Below are 18,506 nucleotides of genomic sequence, written 5' to 3'. Positions count from 1 at the left end.
CTTATCAAAGTTAGAGATAACCTTGATATGATTAAAATGTATGTTATATGAGACATCCTCCTTAAAACCCTCACCTTTAATCTTCTAAATACACATACACAGAATTTTTATTAAAATTAAAAATCTATTTTTTATAAAAACAATACATATGGAATGTAAAAAGGGAGAAAATGAAAGTAAGCTGTGATCTGAGTATTTTCAGATGTTAAGCAGTTAATACTTTAGAGTCTGTCATTTTTAGCTTTTTCTATGTAAAAGTTTTATTTTATTCTAATATATAAACATAATGAATTGCTTTCTGTATAGAATATGTGTGTGTATATTTAATTTGCCTCCATAAATATATTTCCAACAGTACTTTTTAAATAAATGTCTGTGTTGGGGGGGGTAGTTTCTTAAAATGTATGTAGAATTCCACTGCATCTAAGAGTCCTAGGAGATATGTAACCAGAGCCAAATCTGAAAGTGTGATTTGAAATCTGAAAGGGTGTGGGAAAACTACACTGATTTTGGAACTATAAAAGTCATGGTCGGGCTTGAACACTTAAGACATTTACTGTCTCTGGGGCCTTGGCTTTTCTTATCTGCTAAATGGAGATGATAATTTTAGTTTACTAGGGTTGATTGGGACCTTAGTGCCTGGTACAGGGTAGGTGTTCAGTAGTTACTGATTTTCTTTTTTGCCTCAAAGGCAAAGAGAACTGGGCAGAGAACAAAAGAAACATGCTTTCCCTCAAAAGTATAATTTTAAATGTTTCTTGTATATCTTGTGTCTTGTATATCTTGTTTAAGATACACAGATTTTATAACTCTGCTCTCCTAATGAAGTTAGCACAGAAGGGAGAAGGAAATTTGGAATGCAATTGGAAAATAAGTTATGTATTATGCAGTACTGCTTTCTTTTCTCTTTTTTTTCCTTTCTTTAGGAAATCTTAACTAATGTAGTATGCCATATTTACTTTTTTTTTTTTTCATTTTTGTAGCATGCAGCAGATTGGAATAAATATGATGACCGATTGATGAAAGCAGCAGAAAGGGGGGATGTAGAAAAAGTGTCCTCAATCCTTGCTAAAAAGGGGGTCAATCCAGGCAAACTAGATGTGGAAGGCAGATCTGCGTAAGTATTATTGATGATAAAAGCGTGTCTGAAGGGAATTGTCTTGGGATACAAATGAAACTTGTGAATTGTAGTTATCAACTTATTAAGAAATTCTGCCAAAACCTGCACTATAAAATCTTTCAAACAAACTAATAATTGTTCTCAATTTAAAAGATTTCCAGTCTAGAGAGAGAACACCAGAATACTATCCAGTGGTCTAGAATTGTTTAGACCCGGTGGCAAACCACAGCCTATGGTTATTTGGTGCATTTTCATTATAAGCCTTTTTGTATTCCTTATCATATTTGCTCTTTGAAGCAGCCTGATAAAAGAAGTGGGAAAAAGTTTACGGAGGTTAAATAATTTGGTCTCATTTCAGGTAAAGTCACAGAGCTGGAATGTGAACCCAAGCTTTGTGTCTTTGAAGAGTTCTGTAAATTACACTCTTTTCTCCCAACCCCCAATCCATTTTTATACTTGGATAATTCACTTAAATGAGAATGCTTAGAGCAGAAAGGAGGCAGCATAACTAGTGTGGGTTAGGGAGATATAGGTAATAATCCCACCCTTTTGTTTTTTTGTTACTGAGGGGAACTGCTGGCTTGTATATATGCTTATGAACCTTGTGTCTGTCTTCTCCCCCTCGTCTCAAATCTTCATTATTTCCTTTCTTGTTGTGGGTGGGGAGCAGTTGGGTTAAAGGGTAGATCTGGTGTCTGTTATGACCCTCTATACTTATAGCATTTAAAACCTTATCTAGGAACCCTTCCAAAGTTAGAGGTGAAAAGTCTCATTTCCTAAAAATTCTTCTCAGTCTTATACTTGCATGAATTTATTCAGAATATTATAACTGGAAACCAGATACTAAATATAGAAATGAATATTAGGAAGTGAATAGTTAATGTGTGATGTGGGTCACTGCCTTGGAATGCTTAGATATTAAATATAGTAAAGATAACAAAACAGGACTATAAATTAAGCAGTTTTTAAGAGCAATAAAGTTGGAAAAGTTTCAAGTTCATAATGTTTCACTTTTATCAAGTAGCAGTTTGATAGTTATGGAAACATTGGTTATTTTGAATCTTGCCCCATTACTGAATTTTAAGCTATTTATAGGGCTTACAGTATAAATTGTGAAAATTTAATATCCAAAAGTGACATTGCTTTTCATGTTTCTTTTTTCTCAAATGCTAAGATGATAAAAGATAAAGGGAATCTTTTTTGGGATGAAACTTTTCAGTGAAACCTACATCACTGAAATCAATTCTGCCCATTCATACTTTGAATGTTTTGAGTGAATGGTGGCTTGAGTTTTTGTTTGGAGTTTTTGATATAAGGTTTAATTTTGAGTGGCATTAAATAGTCAGTTATAATGGTGTAATTTTATGAACTGTGAACTTTAGTTTTTGAAATATTTGAGGAGTGTTAGTCTTGAAGTTTTCATTGTAGAGAGTAGAATTTTTTAAATTTTTTATTTATTTTTTATTTTTCTGAGATGGAGTTTTGCTCTTGTTGCCCAGGCTGGAGTGCTATGGCGCGATCTCGGCTCACCGCAACCTCTGCCTCCCGGGTTCAGTTGATTCTCCTGCCTCAGCCTCCCGAGTAGCTGGGATTACAGGAATGCACCACCACCCCTGGCTAATTTTGTATTTTTAGCAGAGACAGGGTTTCTTCGTATTGGTCAGGCTGGTCTTGAACTCCCGACCTCAGGTGATCTGCCCACCTTGGCCTCCCAAAGTGCTGGGATTACAGGCGTGAGCCACTGCACCAGGCCGAGAGTAGAATTCTTTCTAGCATTCGTAGAATTAAGTATTTCCCTTTTTTTTAAACTCACACGCAAACTGTATTCTTAATTAAAGCATGTTGTATTTAGTCAAGTGTGGGACATGTTACAAATATATTTTCTGTATTTACAAAAACAATTTGTTTCAAATGATTGTTTTTAATTTTGAAATTTCTAAATTTAAGACAAAAGAACATGTACTTCTTGAGCTTAATTTGGTTTCAAAAATGAAATACTTGAAGCCTAGCCATAGTTACTGCAAGGATCTGTTTTCTTCCTGTTTGACTCTCTCCTAAGGTACAGCCCTTCGACGGCCCAATCCAAGATGGGGAAGGTTCACCAAGGATTCCACTGCTACTTGGAGAGCAGTGGACTCCAGTTTGTATCTCCCCATTTCGTTAAGGCTGTCAAAGTGCTGTTCAGTACTTTGGAATCAGCAAATGTTCCCAGGGAAAAAGTGACCTCAAATTCTAAGCTCACTTCTCTGGGCCTTCGTCCTACCTTGCATCCTGGCCTAGTAGCTTTTTACTATTTTGTTAGCTCACTGACACCTTTAAGCATATGTCTCATTATTTTTTGCAGCTTTTCTAGTTGTCCTCAGTAGTAACGTTTGTCCAAGTTACATATATCTCTTGTTATAGAAGAAGTCCATGTCATGTTTTTAAAAGAAAAAAAGAGTTGCTTTTTAAATTGCAAAACAGTATTTTTATAAAGCAATTTTTCAAATTTCCTATACAATTCTTTGCATATGTTTTAATGATTGATATATTTTCTTTCCAAAGCACATCTATTTATAGCACATCAGCATTACTAATGCATTGTAGATTTGTTGTGATTTCTGACCTTTTGTACATCATCATTATAATGTGGATCTCTTTTGAAGAAAGAGGTCTTCCACATTTTGTGATCTAAGAAATGAAAACAAGCAAACAACAAAACAATGATATCTCGGCCGGGCGCGGTGGCTCACGCCTGTAATCCCAGCACTTTGGGAGGCCGAGACGGGCGGATCACGAGGTCAGGAGATCAAGACCATCCTGACTAACATGGTGAAACCCCGTCTCTACTAAAAATACAAAAAAATTAGCCGGGCGAGGTGGCGGCGCCTGGGGTCCCAGCTACACGGGAGGCTGAGGCAGGAGAATGGCGTGAACCCGGGAGGCGGAGCTTGCAGTGAGCTGAGATCCGGCCACTGCACTCCAGCCTGGACGACAGAGCGAGACTCCGTCTCAAAAAAAAAAAACAAAAAAAACCCAAAAAAACACAATGATATCTCTAAGATTGTTGGGAGACTACCTTTGCTAAAGGAAATTAGCATTCTTCAAAAGGTTCTTACGGTGCATTGCATAGTATAATTCCCAGTTTCATTGTGGCAGAGGGATTATAAGGCGGAGATACTCAGCCTTACAGCGATTTAATTTAGTAGAAGGAGAACTTACCTGATTCTTAAGACCACTATATTCCTTTTACCAGAAACATCTTTCTAATTCAGGTTGTACACAAACCTGCTTTACTTGGTAGTGCTTGGTCTATAGTTTGCATTTATATCCATCGTAATACTAATAGCTTCGCAAGACTGAGTCTTGTAATATCTGGAAATGAATTTGTAAGCTATCATCAGATTTTGTCTCCAAGCATGCAGTTATTCAAATATTTGAGGGTTTGTCATTTGACTGGCACTGTTACTGGTTTGGGGGATGTAATAGGAAGCAAAACTAGACAAAAATCCCTGCTTTCATTGAGTTGAGCGGGAAGAGATTGATAGACTATAAAGAAAGTAATGAATTTATTCTATTACAAAATATTAAATCCTATATAGATAATAAAGGCAGGCATTGGGGGAACTAGGAGTACTAACGGTTTGGTGAATGGGGAAATGTAAACAATTTTAATGGTGTGTGGTCAGGGAAGACCTCTGCTGAGAGTGGGCTTCAACAGTGTATCTGTATCCTGGCACCTGCTGAGCACTTTCACATTTTTTGTTTCCTGGCATCTTTAGAATGGTTATTGCACTTACTTAAGGCTTCAGTTCTATTTCTACTTGTGTTCAACATCCTTTGCCAACAACTATTGTGTTTACCAGTTTGGATTTGCAGAGTAATATTCAATGTCAGTGGCAGTTCTTTTTGTTGAACTCAGCATAATTCATAGATTCACAGAATGTCAGTTCTCACTGCACACAAAATATTTCTGTGTTTGTTGATTAATAAAATATTAGATGATCAAATAAATAATAAAATATTGTTACCTAGCATTTTGAATACTTGATAGCTTAAAGTTAGTTTTTTAACTTTAACTTGCCTTATTAGGAAACTTATTCAATTATTCCCGTTCATGTGAAACTTAAGCCAATCATACAAGCCCAGGCGTTTGAACAGAAGGAAGAATTAACTGGTAGTTGGTAATTAGTTGGTAATGTTTGGGAGGAAGGCGCTGATTCTTTTGTGATTTTAAGGGTAGTTTAGCTTGTTGTTTTGAAGACTTTTCTTAGGTTTAGTTTGATAATTCTAAAAAGAAGAGATAAGTGTTTGGATCTGTCTTTGGCCTCAGCATTCTGCTAAACTAAATAAAATAATGAAACTATTTGAAACTAAATAAAATAATCTGATAGAACATTTTCAGTGCATTTATTAAGATCCAACCAGCAGTGCTTTTGCTATAAACTTTAGAGTTAATGATATTATAGTGTAAACTTTCTCTTATTAAGGCTTTTGCACAGTCGTATATTTCATTGGTTCTAAGCAGATATTTTTAGAAAGTATTGGCTGCTTATGTAAATAGGATAGGTGTCTTTTTAAAATTTTAATTAAATATATTGGTGTTCTAATGTAGCCTTTAAAACGTGTGTGTTTGTGTGTTTTTTTTGTGTGTGTGAGTGTGTGTTGAATAAAGGGTGACATTAATGTAACATTTAAGGTGACCTTTGGTCATTTCCTTAGCATAACAAATTTTTGTTGTTGTTGTTTAGCTTCCATGTTGTGGCCTCAAAGGGAAATCTTGAGTGTTTAAATGCCATCCTTATACATGGAGTTGATATTACAACCAGCGACACTGCAGGTATGTTTACCTCCGTAGTTAATTGTAAAACATAAAGCGAAAACAAACATTGTCCTCTGCTAACATTTTTATTCAGACTTAAATGTGATTTAAAGAGAGACATCTCAATTTTCTGTTTTTAAATAGTTGAGAAAAAGTTTACTTCTGAGGTATTGTGGGATAGGTCAAGTATAGGGAATTTAGGAGAAAGGATTTCTTTATTGATGAGCAGCTGGAGACCTGAATTCTAGTGCAGGTCCAAGTAGTGTTACAGGATCCTAAAATCTCAGATTTTGAAGAACCATTAGGGGCCATTTAGTTTATATTCATATACTATTGATTAATGAAGTCTTTCTATTGTGAGGTCATTTGGCATTTGGTTGGATGTTTCTTGTGATGGAGAACTAACTGCCACATAACAGCATTATCATCAAGGACAACAATAATAACGAGAATAGCTGACGTGTATATAACATTTAATAGCTATTCTTCTAAGCACTTTACCCACTCATTTTATCCTCACATCAACCCAGAGAGGTTCTGAGGCCCTGAGCTGTTAAGTAACTTGGCCCAAGGCCCTTCAGTAGCTAAGTCGCAGTCAGAATCTGTATTCTTAACCATTATGCCTCATAAGGAACCCATTCTGTACCTAGCTATGTTTATAAAAAAATCATTTTTTATAGAGAATCAAAATGTATTTCTTACTCAGTTTTCTGCTTACACTTATTTGTACCTTTGTCTGTTCTTTAAAATCTTACAACAGAAGTTTGTACATCAAAGGTAGACCTTTAAGTATTTGAATATAACTATCTCTTTTGTTCCATGAGAGTGCTAGTTTCCTATCTATCAGGATAAACATTCTCACTTCTCTGGGACTGTTGACAGCTTAGTTCTTTGCAGTTCTACTTTGTGTTTCTGTTAAATACAGGAGTTGACTCAGAACTAAAAGGTTTTGTTTGTTAGTTTTTACAGTTTTTTATCCTGTGATTCCATGTATGGGCAAATAAATACATCACTGTTACCCAGCATTGTGTTTAGAAATGGAAGGGAAGGAGAGGGAGACAGATCATAATTGAAATAGTGAGGTAAATCTTTAATTAAGAATACATCAGATTCTAAGAAGACCAAATTCAATTCATCTGCTACCTTTGAGTGAACAAAGAAATGTGTTTATTGCTTATATATGCTTTCCATTGATGTAGAAGAACATTTATTTTTAGAAATTTTGGACTAACCATGCCTTTTCAGAGCTCTTAAGACTATTTATTATGCTGATTCCAATTCAAACAAATGTCTTTGTTGTTTTTGCCTGTATTCTTTCTGCTCTGGACATTTTGTTTAGTGGCTAATCTAGTGACTTCTGCCTGCCTTCTTTCATTGCAGATCAAGCTCAAATGCTTTCCCAAGCTCAGCAGATATTATTTCATAGATTGCACCCCAATATACCATGTTTAACTCTTCCTGTCTTTTGTTTTTGCTGCTATTTATATTTTCATTGGATATGTTTTATTACGTTTGTCTCTAGAGTTGTCCTTTATTGAATACAAGAGTCTTTTCTCAATTGCTGTAATGTCCGTTATAATCCAGACATTACAGCAATTAAATTTGAACACACATCTTTATGTGTATTATCTTAAGTGCTGTTTAATATATAAGTGTATTTAAAATGACCAGATTTCAAATTAGTGCAGTTTTGAGATATTTGTTACTTAGGTCTTACCAGGTATGCACCTGTATTGTAATTTATGTTGGTATGCTTTAGATCTGATGTTTCCTTGATTTTTTGCTGCCATATCTCAACTGGCTAGATTTGGTGTTTCCTTAGTCCTGACCTGACATTTTTATGTGATCAAGTTTCTGTACCATTTTGTAGAACACCAGGTACTCTTGCCACTGTGCCTAACCTTACCATCTCCACTCCACTATCTCTTACTTCACATGTAAATGACAGTTATTTTAGTCACTTTTCACAATGTGAAATGTTTCTAGGACACTTGTTCATGAACAGGAGCGAACTGAAATTTGAAATGATCACATCTGATCGACTTGTAATTAGAGGATGTTTGGTGTGGTTGAATATATTATATCTGTACCTACTGAAAAACCTGAAAGACCTGGACTCACTATATTTTGTTCTGCAGCCTGGTTAGTCAGCTACACAGAAGTGACCAAAAAGTTGAAAGCCAGTTTATTTATCCCTCCAAGATGAATAAAACATAAATTACTTTTCTAGCAAAAAGGTCTACTTGTGAAATCAAATTGTGGTGTTTTTGTTTTTTTCTGACAGGGTTTCGCTTTGTCACTTAGGCTAGAGTGTGGTGGCATGATCATGTCTACTATAACCTTGACCTCCTGTACTTAAGTGATCCTCTGCCCTCAACCTCCTAAGTAGCTAGGACTACAGGAATACATCACCACACTTGACTAATTTTTATGTGTTTTGTAGAGATGGGGTTTCACTATGTTGCCCAGGCTGGTCTCAAACTCCCAGGCTCAAGCAATCCACCTGCCTAGGCCTCTCAAAAGTACTGGGATTACAGGTATGAGCCACCGTGTCCGGCCCCCAAATTATATTTTAAGAAGTTTGTGGCCAGGTGTGATGTCTCATGCTTGTAATCCTAGCACTTAAAGCAGCAGGATTGCTTGAGGCCAGGAGTTCAAGACCAGTCTGGGCAATACTGTGAGACCCTATCTCTACACAAAATAAAATAAATTAGCTGCACATGGTGGCATGAGCCTGTAGTCCCAGTTACTCTGGAGGCTGAGCTGTGAGGATTGCTTGAGCCCAGGCATTCGAGGCTGCACTGAGCTATGAGGCTGCACACTAGCCTGCATGACAGAGTGAAACCTTGTCTCTAAAAGGATAAATTGAAAAGAAAAGAAGTTTGTGAGATTAGAGGGAAATTAAGAGCATTAAATGTTAGAAGTTGGAATAGTCTGGTTAAATCCTTATATCTTTCACCATCCAAGAGGTGTTTGGATAAAGAAATATAATTAGCAAAAATAGTGTTTGGAGGTAGAACTTTCCTACAAGTTTCTTTTCTGGTATTCAGAATTAACCTTTCAGATTACCTGGTAACCCTCCTCCCTACCCCCTTTGGCATTTCCTTTAAAATGCACGTTTTATACAAATTATATTTGAACGAGCTGTCTGATTTTCAGAGATACAATTACATAATAAACTTTGAATTTTAGCCAAAGCATGAAAATCAGTTAAGGAATACCCTTTCTATGCCTTACGCTTCTAAACTTTCTCAATTTTCAGTGTCCACACTGCCTATTTGGAAATGTAATGTGAAATCTCGGTATTTCTTTATCCGTCTTCTTTACTCATTGTCTTTCTCTCCTTTCCCTTTTCTCTGTGCCAGTATTTAATTACCTCCTGTGTTTTAGGTACTGTTCTACATGCTGGGGATATAGTAGTGAATACAACAAAGTTCCTGCTTGTTATAGATTTGTATAATTAGTTTTTCTTTCTACATTCATTGTTTTGGTACGTATATCATCTCTTACTAAAATATCAAACTAGATGAAACATCTTTGGAAACTGAAAGTATACTTACAGATTAAGTATGTTGTCAACTAGTTTTGGAAAAAACAAATCATATTTCTATAAAACTCCTCAATTCACATATGAAGAAAATAATCCTTCACATGTATCTTAAATTATTTATAGGGAGAAATGCTCTTCACCTGGCTGCTAAGTATGGACATGCATTGTGCCTACAAAAACTTCTACAGGTAGTGGAAGTGGTTAATACTTTAGCTTTATTATTTTGACTACAAATCATAGATGTATTTTTAATGTGTTTCTGGAATTTTAGATCAAAGAGAATAGTAAACTAACTTTGACTATGAGCTTACATATTTTTTTCCATCATTTGTGAAGGAATGTGAACAATAAAGAGCAAAAACTCTGAGGGAAGTGAATTGCATAACTCGGTGTATTAAAAATAAATAACAAAGGCTTGACCTTCCTGTTGACATAACTGAAGGCTGGAATTTTCTGTTGTCTAGACTATCATGTAAGATAAAGTAATACAACATAGGATCTGTATATTTCTATACAAACATAGATAACTTATACTACATAATATTATTACATTTTTAATCAGGTAACCACAAAATTCTAACTAGTTGGCTAAAGTTCCCATCAAAGATTTCAGTCATATATTTTTAAAAACATATTCACTACGTTTCATAGCAGAACTCACTTGCTTTTCTGATTCAGTATCTCAAGTTTTAGTTCTTAGTGGAAAAAAACCCAAACAATACATATTTTCCTGTATTTCATACCATTCGTTATAATGTACCATATGTTTCCTGTTTGGTGAAATATTGTTAATTTAGTTATATAATGTTACTGTATTTGTTCCATGTCAAAATATTTAATGGATTGTCTGATAGTCTTTAGCTTCTTTGATAAGTGGAATATTTTAAGATTAAATAGCAGCTGTTCATCTGAGTCTGGATATCTAATTTTAAAATAAAACTCTCCTACTTTACTAAATTTTCTTTATTTTAACAGTACAATTGTCCCACTGAGCATGCAGACCTGCAGGGAAGAACTGCACTTCACGATGCAGGTGAGCAGAGGTTTCCCTTGGATACAAATATTTGTTAAAATGTTCTAGTCATTTGAATTAATTTCAGAGTTTTAACACATAGATATTTGTATAATTCATGGAGAAACAGAGAGTGTTAAAAATCCGTATGCACAAATTAGAAATTTATTAGATTATACAGCTTAAAAAGATTCATTCAGTCAATATTTACAGGCCAGTTTGCTAGATACTAAAGGTACAAAGGTAGATAAACTGTAATCCTGCTTACAAGGAGCTCCAAGCTGTGTGTGTGTGTGTTTGTGAGAGAGAGAGAGAGAAAGAGAGAAACAGAGAATGTGTGTGTGTGTGTTTCATATCTTTGGGAACTGGAGAAATGGGAAGAAGACTTTCCTTAAACTATGTTTACCTAATTAACATGTCTGAACCTCTTTTTTCTCATTTGCAAAATGAAGTTAATAATACTACTGCAATAAGTAGTATTAATAAGTATAATCAAATCATAAGTAGTGCCTGGCACATAATAATTTCTTAATTAATGGTGATAGTTGTTTTCCTTTAGAGATGTCAATGCTGAATTTCATATCACTGTAATGCGCTATATTTTAAAAGAGATTTATACTGATAATTTTTAGAGATTTTATTAATTATACTTGTGTGTCTAAATTTATTTGCATTATTCTTTAGGTGTCTTAAAGAAAGTACTTTGAAAAAAGTTATATATTTAGGCATTTTTGGAATGTAAGATAGCCTGACCTCTTGCTAAGTCTGATATTCCTACATTTAACTATAAGGCCAGGGAAAAAAACAGTCTACTTTCTCTTTTCATATATATGGAATATATGCAGTAGATTAAGGTGGTCTGCACTGAAGGCATATTATACTTCAAATTTCCTTCAAAATTTTATACCTTATTTTAAAAAAATTTTACTTTTTGTATTTTATGTGTTTGTATGATAATTTCTCACACAATACATTTCTTTTCTTTTTTTAATATAGAAGGGTATTACTGTATTTGCAAAGCATTTTTCCATTATCATTTGAGCCTCACAGTGACCCCTGTGAGTTAACTATGTATTTTATTATCCCTGCTTTAAAAACTGGTACAACTTGACCAATTGAAATCTTAATATTTATTAGTTAGATGCTTTAGCTAGGATGGAAACTAAGTTGCTATAACAAAAGAACTCTAATATCAGATGCTTATTAAAAAAATTGTTGAGTGATATATATTGACAGGTCACTCATGGTCATTTTAAAACTGAATTCTTTCTATCTTGTTTCTCTACTTACCTCTGGGTATCTTCCTTAACTACAACGTTGAAGCAGAGTTGTGGTCATAGCCGTATTCTAGCTAGCAGGAAGGAGGAGAGAGCCTAGTGGAATACATGCCCAAAGTCTAGAGCTCAGATTTGAAAGTAGTAGATTATTCTCCATTCATATTCTACTGATAGGAGCAAAATCAATTGGCTATATTTATCTGCAAAGGAGGCTCAGAAATAAACTCTCTAGGTGACTAGTCATATTCCACCTACTCTATAGTAGAAGAAGAGAACAAATTTTGGTAAAATACTGCATTTTCTGCTACAGTTCAACCCTCTGGCCTTCCAAATATCTCCAAAGCCCCTACTTCCCACATACTCCCAAAGAAGAGGATGTATAAACCAACTCATTTACTTCGTCTAGCTCAAAGTCTAGGATTTCTGGGTGGTATATACCATTTTCTCTTTTTGGTTTTAAGTGGTTCTTCATGGTCTAGTAATCTGTAAACTCTGGAATTTATTATGCTTTACATTTTTAAATTCTCATTTATAATTGGACCTAAAGGGTCGCTAATTTTACAGTTTCTGAATTAATGTATTCAAGTTCAGTTTATCTTTTTCTTAAAGCTGATTATACATTTTATATAAAGATTTGCTGGATTAGAGACGAAAAGTGAAAATTTACTTGATTTTCTTATGTTTGGTTTAATTCTGTTATTTCACCAAAAAAAAAAAAAAAAAAAAAAAAAAAAGAAATGCTCACTTTGTCAGTACTTTTTGTGCTTATAATTTATGTCAACTCATAAGCCTTAAAAAATTTGTGGGGATTGTAAACATAATCCTATTTTATGAATTTAACAATAAGTTTTCCTAATATAAATATGAACTATAGTGTTAGTCAAAGAAACATAATGTGATTTTATCATTATTAGCAAAATGATCTTACTTTGCATAAAGGTGGACATTGCAATCTCTGCTTTTATGAGAAATATGGATTGTATGATTCATACTTTACTTACTGTGACTGTTCTATAAAAAACGGATATGATTCTTTAAAAAAACTGAGCCAACACTTCAAGGATCAAGTCAGTTATAGCCATGTTTAAAAATACACTGTAAGTACAAAATTTAACTTTGATTTTTATTATCTGTGCTTATCCTTAGAATAGTAGTGTGTTCTTATCTTCTCCAAGGTTGACATTATTCCTTGGTCCTAATAAATTGTAGACAATTTATAATATTATCTTGTCTAATCCATTTTCAGATGAAAAATTGATGCTTATAATGCTAAACTAAGAGTGAAGGATGTGAAGCTTGGTAGTTTAAAAACTGAAGAACTTATTCCTTATATGGACCTAGAAAAACACCATGTGTCTTACCAACAGATGTTCACCATTTGTCTTTTTCTTTTGTTCCTTAAAGCAATGGCAGATTGTCCTTCTAGCATACAGCTGCTTTGTGACCATGGGGCCTCTGTGAATGCCAAAGATGTAGTAAGTTAGTCTATGATGTTTATTCTCATTTCAACTAATGTATTCTAACTTCTACATTTTGGGAGATCTGTTGTCTTAATGCTGTTTTATTTTTCCTCTTGCTTAGGACGGGCGGACACCACTTGTTCTGGCTACTCAGATGAGTAGGCCAACAATATGTCAACTGCTGATAGATAGAGGAGCGGATGTTAATTCCAGAGACAAACAAAACAGGTAATTCTTTTATCATGGCTCCCAGATACCAGCTGGATACACAGGGATGGAAAGGCCAAGTCAAAGCAGCAGCTCTGTTCTCCAACTTGGCCTTTCTTTCCCCTGGGTTCTCCCCTTCCCTGGCTTGCTTTTCCTTGGAGTTAACATCTACTTGTCAGTTTTCTTCAGAGTCTGCCGAAGAAAGAAGGAGGAGAGGGAAATAGAGGAAGATGATAGGGTAAATGTGAATAAAAGCAGTGATTAGGCCTTATGTTTGGCTCAAAGAACTGAAGGAAAGAGGAATTTTATCCTAGGTGTTTTAAGCTTAAAAAACTCTTTAATGAAATGGGTGCAAGTAAGATACATAGGAGAAGAATTTTAAAAGTACATCTATAGTTACTTCTTCATTGGTGAATCTTTTGAGTAAAGTGGTTCTTGAGTGTTCTGGAACTTGACACGTTTCAGTATAGATTTTCTCAAGGTGTTTTCTCTCCTTACTCTGCCAGGGTACAGTGCCATCTCCTCTGAACCTGTCCATTTCTGTGCTGCAGAGGTCCCTTGCTTTATTTTTGCTTCTGTATTTGATACTATTTTAGTTGGTGTGCTCTAATAATTTCTATCCAGAATTCTCCCTATCTCTGTCTGTAGGTCTAATGTATCATGGTGCTTGCTGTATTACAATTCTGATGTTTATGGTCACAAAGTATCTGAAATACACCCCTTCCATTTAATTCAAATATTACAATAAATTAAACTAAAATTTCTGGGATTTTTGTAGTTAGTTACTAGTAAACTTTTTGGTTTCTGTTGATTTAATTTTATTCTTACAAACACGTATTCTTTTGTTTGTAGTTTATTAGAAGTGTAAAAGTATAAAAAATAGTCTTTAGTTGTCAGATTTTATAGCTGTAATTGTTTTCTTCACACATCTCAAAGGAGGAAATTCTTAAGCAATTAAATGATGTGATTAAGAAAGTGGCTTTTTAGTATTACTTTCTTCTTGTGGATACTATCATCTGATTCCAAGCATGATGAAGAAAATTGGATTTTAACATGGCAAAACCACATCTCTACCAAAAATACAAAAATTAGCCAGGTGTGGTGGTGTGTGCCTGTAATCCCAGCTACTCGGGAGGCTGAGGCAGGAGAATTACTTGAACTCAGGAGGCGTAGGTTGCAGTGAGCTGAGATCATGCCACTGCACTGGCAACAGAGCAAGACTGTGTCTCAAAAAAAAAAAAATTAATTAATTAAATTAAAATTTAGGATCAAAGAGAGATAATCTGGTTGATCTACATACAATGCTTTGTATTTTTTATAGCTTTTATATTTTTCAAAGTACTTTATCTATGTTTTTTCATTGGGCATTCACAAAAGGCCAGTGAGGCAGGGCAGTGTATATTGTATAGACTAAATAGCAGATGATTTTCAGCATAATTTATAACCTTAGTTTCTAATACTGTATATTCAAGGTTTCTTTTTTTCCTGTTTTATATGTAGCATTTTTTAAATAACAAAACTTTGTTAATGCTGGTTTTGTACAGAATTTCTTATCAGCAACTACAGGGGAGTTGGGGGACAAGGCTGGAATATGAGAAACACAGCATACATAACAGAGAAAAGGCAAGAGTCAGTTTCCTTAAGAAATCCAATATTCACAATTGAAGACAGAGTTAGATATAGGATATGTCATTTCATTTCATTACGTGTTGGTTAGCTCAATCCTAAAATATAGAGGATTAGACAAAATAATTTCTAGTGTCCTTCTAGATTTTCATGACAATTATTTTGTTGCATGATTAGTATTTGCTGATATACTGTGAGATGTTTGAGTGCCAGTGTTTCTATTACAGCAGAATAAAGCAGTGATCCATGTTGCATGGGGTTAGTTGTAATCTGAAGATGTGAAGGTCTCCAGTTAGAAGAATCAAGGTTCTTCTAAGCAGGAACATCAGGAATGGAATCTGATACTTCTCTTGGAGGAGAAGGGATTCTTAAGGGAGGTTTGCATGATGTGGTTCAGTTCATGAAGGGACTAGAAAAGCTGGGTTTTGAACACATGGAGTGACAGTATCAGTTGTGGAAAATTTTTGTGGTGATTATTTACCCGTAGGACATTGAAGAAGTGGAATAAATGAGGTTGGTTTGGGCCGGGCGCGGTGGCTCACGCCTGTAATTCCAGCACTTTGGGAGGCCGAGGCCAGCGGATCATGAGTTCAGGAGATCGAGACCATCCTGGCTAACACGGTGAAACCCCATCTATACTGAAAATACAAAAAATTAGCCAGGCGTGGTAGCAGGCGCCTGTAGTCCCAGTTACTCTGGAGGCTGAGGCAGGGGAATGGTGTAAGCCTGGGAGGTGGAGCTTGCAGTGAACCGAGATTGTGCCACTGTACTCCAGCCTGGGCGACAGAGTGAGACTCCGCCTCAAAAAAAAAAAAAAGGTTGGTTTGGTAGGAGAAGTAATTAAAGGACATAAGGACATAGAAAATTTTAGCTTTGCAAAGTAAGATACAAAGCAAATGTTTTTATAAATGCAATGAGTTTAAAATGTAAAGTAAAATCTATATTTGTAACAGGCTTGACTTCCTAAAAGTAGTGTCTATTCTTTACGAAGGGAGCCTCGGGCAGAATATTTCTGCAATATTTCCTTGGAGTTTTCTCAGTCTTTTGCTCTTCCATTTTTCCATTTAGAACTGCCCTCATGCTAGGTTGCGAATATGGTTGCAGAGATGCAGTAGAAGTCTTAATTAAAAATGGTGCTGATATAAGCTTGCTGGATGCGCTTGGCCATGATAGTTCTTACTATGCAAGAATTGGTGACAATCTGGACATTCTAACCTTGTTGAAGACTGCATCGGAAAATACCAACAAAGGTATCAGCAGTTTTCTGTAACTAGAAAAGTCCACGTTAACAAAGAGCCACTTTTTAAAAGACTTAGGTAGTAGAACTACAGTTTATAAGAAACAAAACATTCCTTACTGATAAATAGTATTGGTTCATCTCCCTCTACAACATGGATTTGCTTGCTTACATTATAGTCACTTGCTTTGAGGCAGTGTGTGTTGCATATATCATCTAGTTTATCCAGTGAACACTAAGACACTGGAATAACTTCAGAACTGAGAAGGAAGAGTGAAGTGTTTTACTAATTTTTTTTTTTTTATGAGAAGGGGTGAACCTCCCAGCTTTTTATACTTAGAAAGTTTTAAAGAAAGAATCGTTGTTTAAACATGTATATAAAATATTAAGCTGATATTTATCAAATGTCTATGCCATGATTTTTTATGTTTTTTTTTTAAACAGGAAAATACAGAAAAGCACAATGAATAAAGTTAGTCACTCATTACCACTGAGGAGCCTCTGTTAACATTTTGAGAAATATCCTTCTAGTCTTTTCCCATAAAATTGAATTCACCTATAAATCTGAAGTGTAGCTTACTTTTTTATGTAACATATTTTGAAGGCCTTTCCCTCAAAAATACTTTTTCTACAGTATGATTTTTATTGGTGTATGAGATTCTGTTTAAGTTTCATTTAATAAAGCAATTTTCTACATGTAGTGTTTAAGCTATTTATAATTATTCATTAGTACACAAAGGTTGTGACTGTCCTTATGCATAAATATTTTAGTATATTTTTATTACCCTTTAGTGTCATTTCCTAGAAATTGAATCACTGAGTTTCAGGGCATGTACATTTCTTTAAGCCTTTGGTCTATGTTGACAAATTGCCTCCCAATTTAGGAGGTTTTAAAATTTTCTCCCCCTCCTTTTTTTAGATATGGGGTCTCCCTTTGTTGCCCAGGCTAGAGTACAGTGGTGCCATCATAGCTCACTGCAACCTCAAACTCCTGGGCTCAAGCTGTCTTCCCGCCTTAGCCTCATGAGTAGCTGGGACTACAGGCGGGTACCGCAATGGCCAGCTAATTTTTTATATTTTTTTGTAGAGATGGGGTCTTGCTGTGTTGCCCAGGCTGGTCTTGGACTCCTAGCCTCAAGTGATCCTCCTGCCCCAGCCTCCCAAAGTGCTGGGATTACAGGTGTGAGCCACCATACCCATCCTAAATAAGTTTCCCATTTTTTATCTGCCTCCCGTCCTTAGTCTTTAATCCTACCTACTTGAATGTTGGTATAAAAACCTTGCTAATTTGATAGGCAAAAGTGAGATTTCATTATTGTTTTAAGCATATGTTTTAGAAATAAAACTAAAAAGTTGTAAGCTTTGGAGGAAACTCTAAAGTTTATTTATTCAATATTGACTCAATTGTATAGTTAGGGAATGTATATCTACACCAAGTTAACCTGCCATTTTGTTGTTTATCTTTTTCTCTAAATCTTAGGGAGAGAACTTTGGAAGAAAGGACCATCTTTGCAACAGGTAGATATTAATTTTAATGTTAAAGAATTATATGTATTGTACAGTTTAAAGTGCTTAGTAAAACTAGTTAATAGTTATGCATAACTATTCTGAGTTTTAATGCATTCTATCTCTCTTCTCAGTTAATCAAGCCCATATAGATTCTGGGTACTTAGATCATGAGGTCCTATCAAGATACTGTCACTTAACTTGAGACAGTAGATCTCAGTTTCAGTGAAGGTATCCAGTGGGAAAGAAATAGCCTCCTGATTGGGGCCGTAAGCATTCAACTTTTTCAAGTAGGAGACATTGTAACTTGTTAAATGATGAACTTTAGCTTGGCAGATCATAGACAGTTTCCCCCAGTCTCCCTTAATAATAGGACAAAATATTTACTGTTATGGGAAAATTCTTTAAATGTAATAAGAAATGAAGAAAACAGAGTTCTAAACTGATTATATATTGTGATTTCAATGCCACTGTTAGCGTTTTTATTTCTTCTTCAGTCTTTTTTTCTGTGTGTATTTAATTGAGGACTTTGCAGAATACCAACACATGAAACAATTCATGCTTTGCATTAAATTTATTATTAAAGTACTGTTTAACCCTGTTTTGATGTACCAGTTTGTGAAATGTCTTATGTTTTCTGCTAATCTATTTGTGTTCAAATAAGTGGGGTTAGTTTACAGTACTGTGGCTCAACAGCTAGTGTAGGCAGC

The 18,506-nt window shown here is 35.0% G+C and overlaps 1 protein-coding gene across 6 annotated transcripts in view; it reads left to right on the top strand.

Moving 5' to 3' along the window:
* Positions 1–18,506, top strand: part of UACA (uveal autoantigen with coiled-coil domains and ankyrin repeats) — a 100,335-nt gene that overhangs the window by 58,455 nt on the left and 23,374 nt on the right. For 2 of the 6 annotated variants that reach the window (XM_050796263.1, XM_050796264.1), the window contains exons 2-10: positions 984–1,117; positions 5,851–5,939; positions 9,595–9,659; positions 10,447–10,504; positions 13,165–13,235; positions 13,342–13,448; positions 16,122–16,303; positions 17,378–17,470; positions 17,771–17,808. In XM_050796263.1, the coding sequence (XP_050652220.1) occupies positions 984–1,117; positions 5,851–5,939; positions 9,595–9,659; positions 10,447–10,504; positions 13,165–13,235; positions 13,342–13,448; positions 16,122–16,303; positions 17,378–17,470; positions 17,771–17,808 (837 nt within the window). Of the gene's footprint in view, positions 1–983; positions 1,118–5,850; positions 5,940–9,594; positions 9,660–10,446; positions 10,505–13,164; positions 13,236–13,341; positions 13,449–16,121; positions 16,304–17,377; positions 17,471–17,770; positions 17,809–18,506 lie in introns of those variants that run through there. The other 4 variants (XM_050796265.1, XM_050796266.1, XM_050796267.1 and 1 more) reach the window with 3 other exon arrangements.

The sequence above is a fragment of the Macaca thibetana genome, chromosome 7 (assembly GCF_024542745.1).
Source record: "Macaca thibetana thibetana isolate TM-01 chromosome 7, ASM2454274v1, whole genome shotgun sequence".
Taxonomy (NCBI): domain Eukaryota; kingdom Metazoa; phylum Chordata; class Mammalia; order Primates; family Cercopithecidae; genus Macaca; species Macaca thibetana.
Note: the sequence above shows the minus strand (reverse complement) of the source record. Positions and strands in the feature narration are given on the sequence as shown.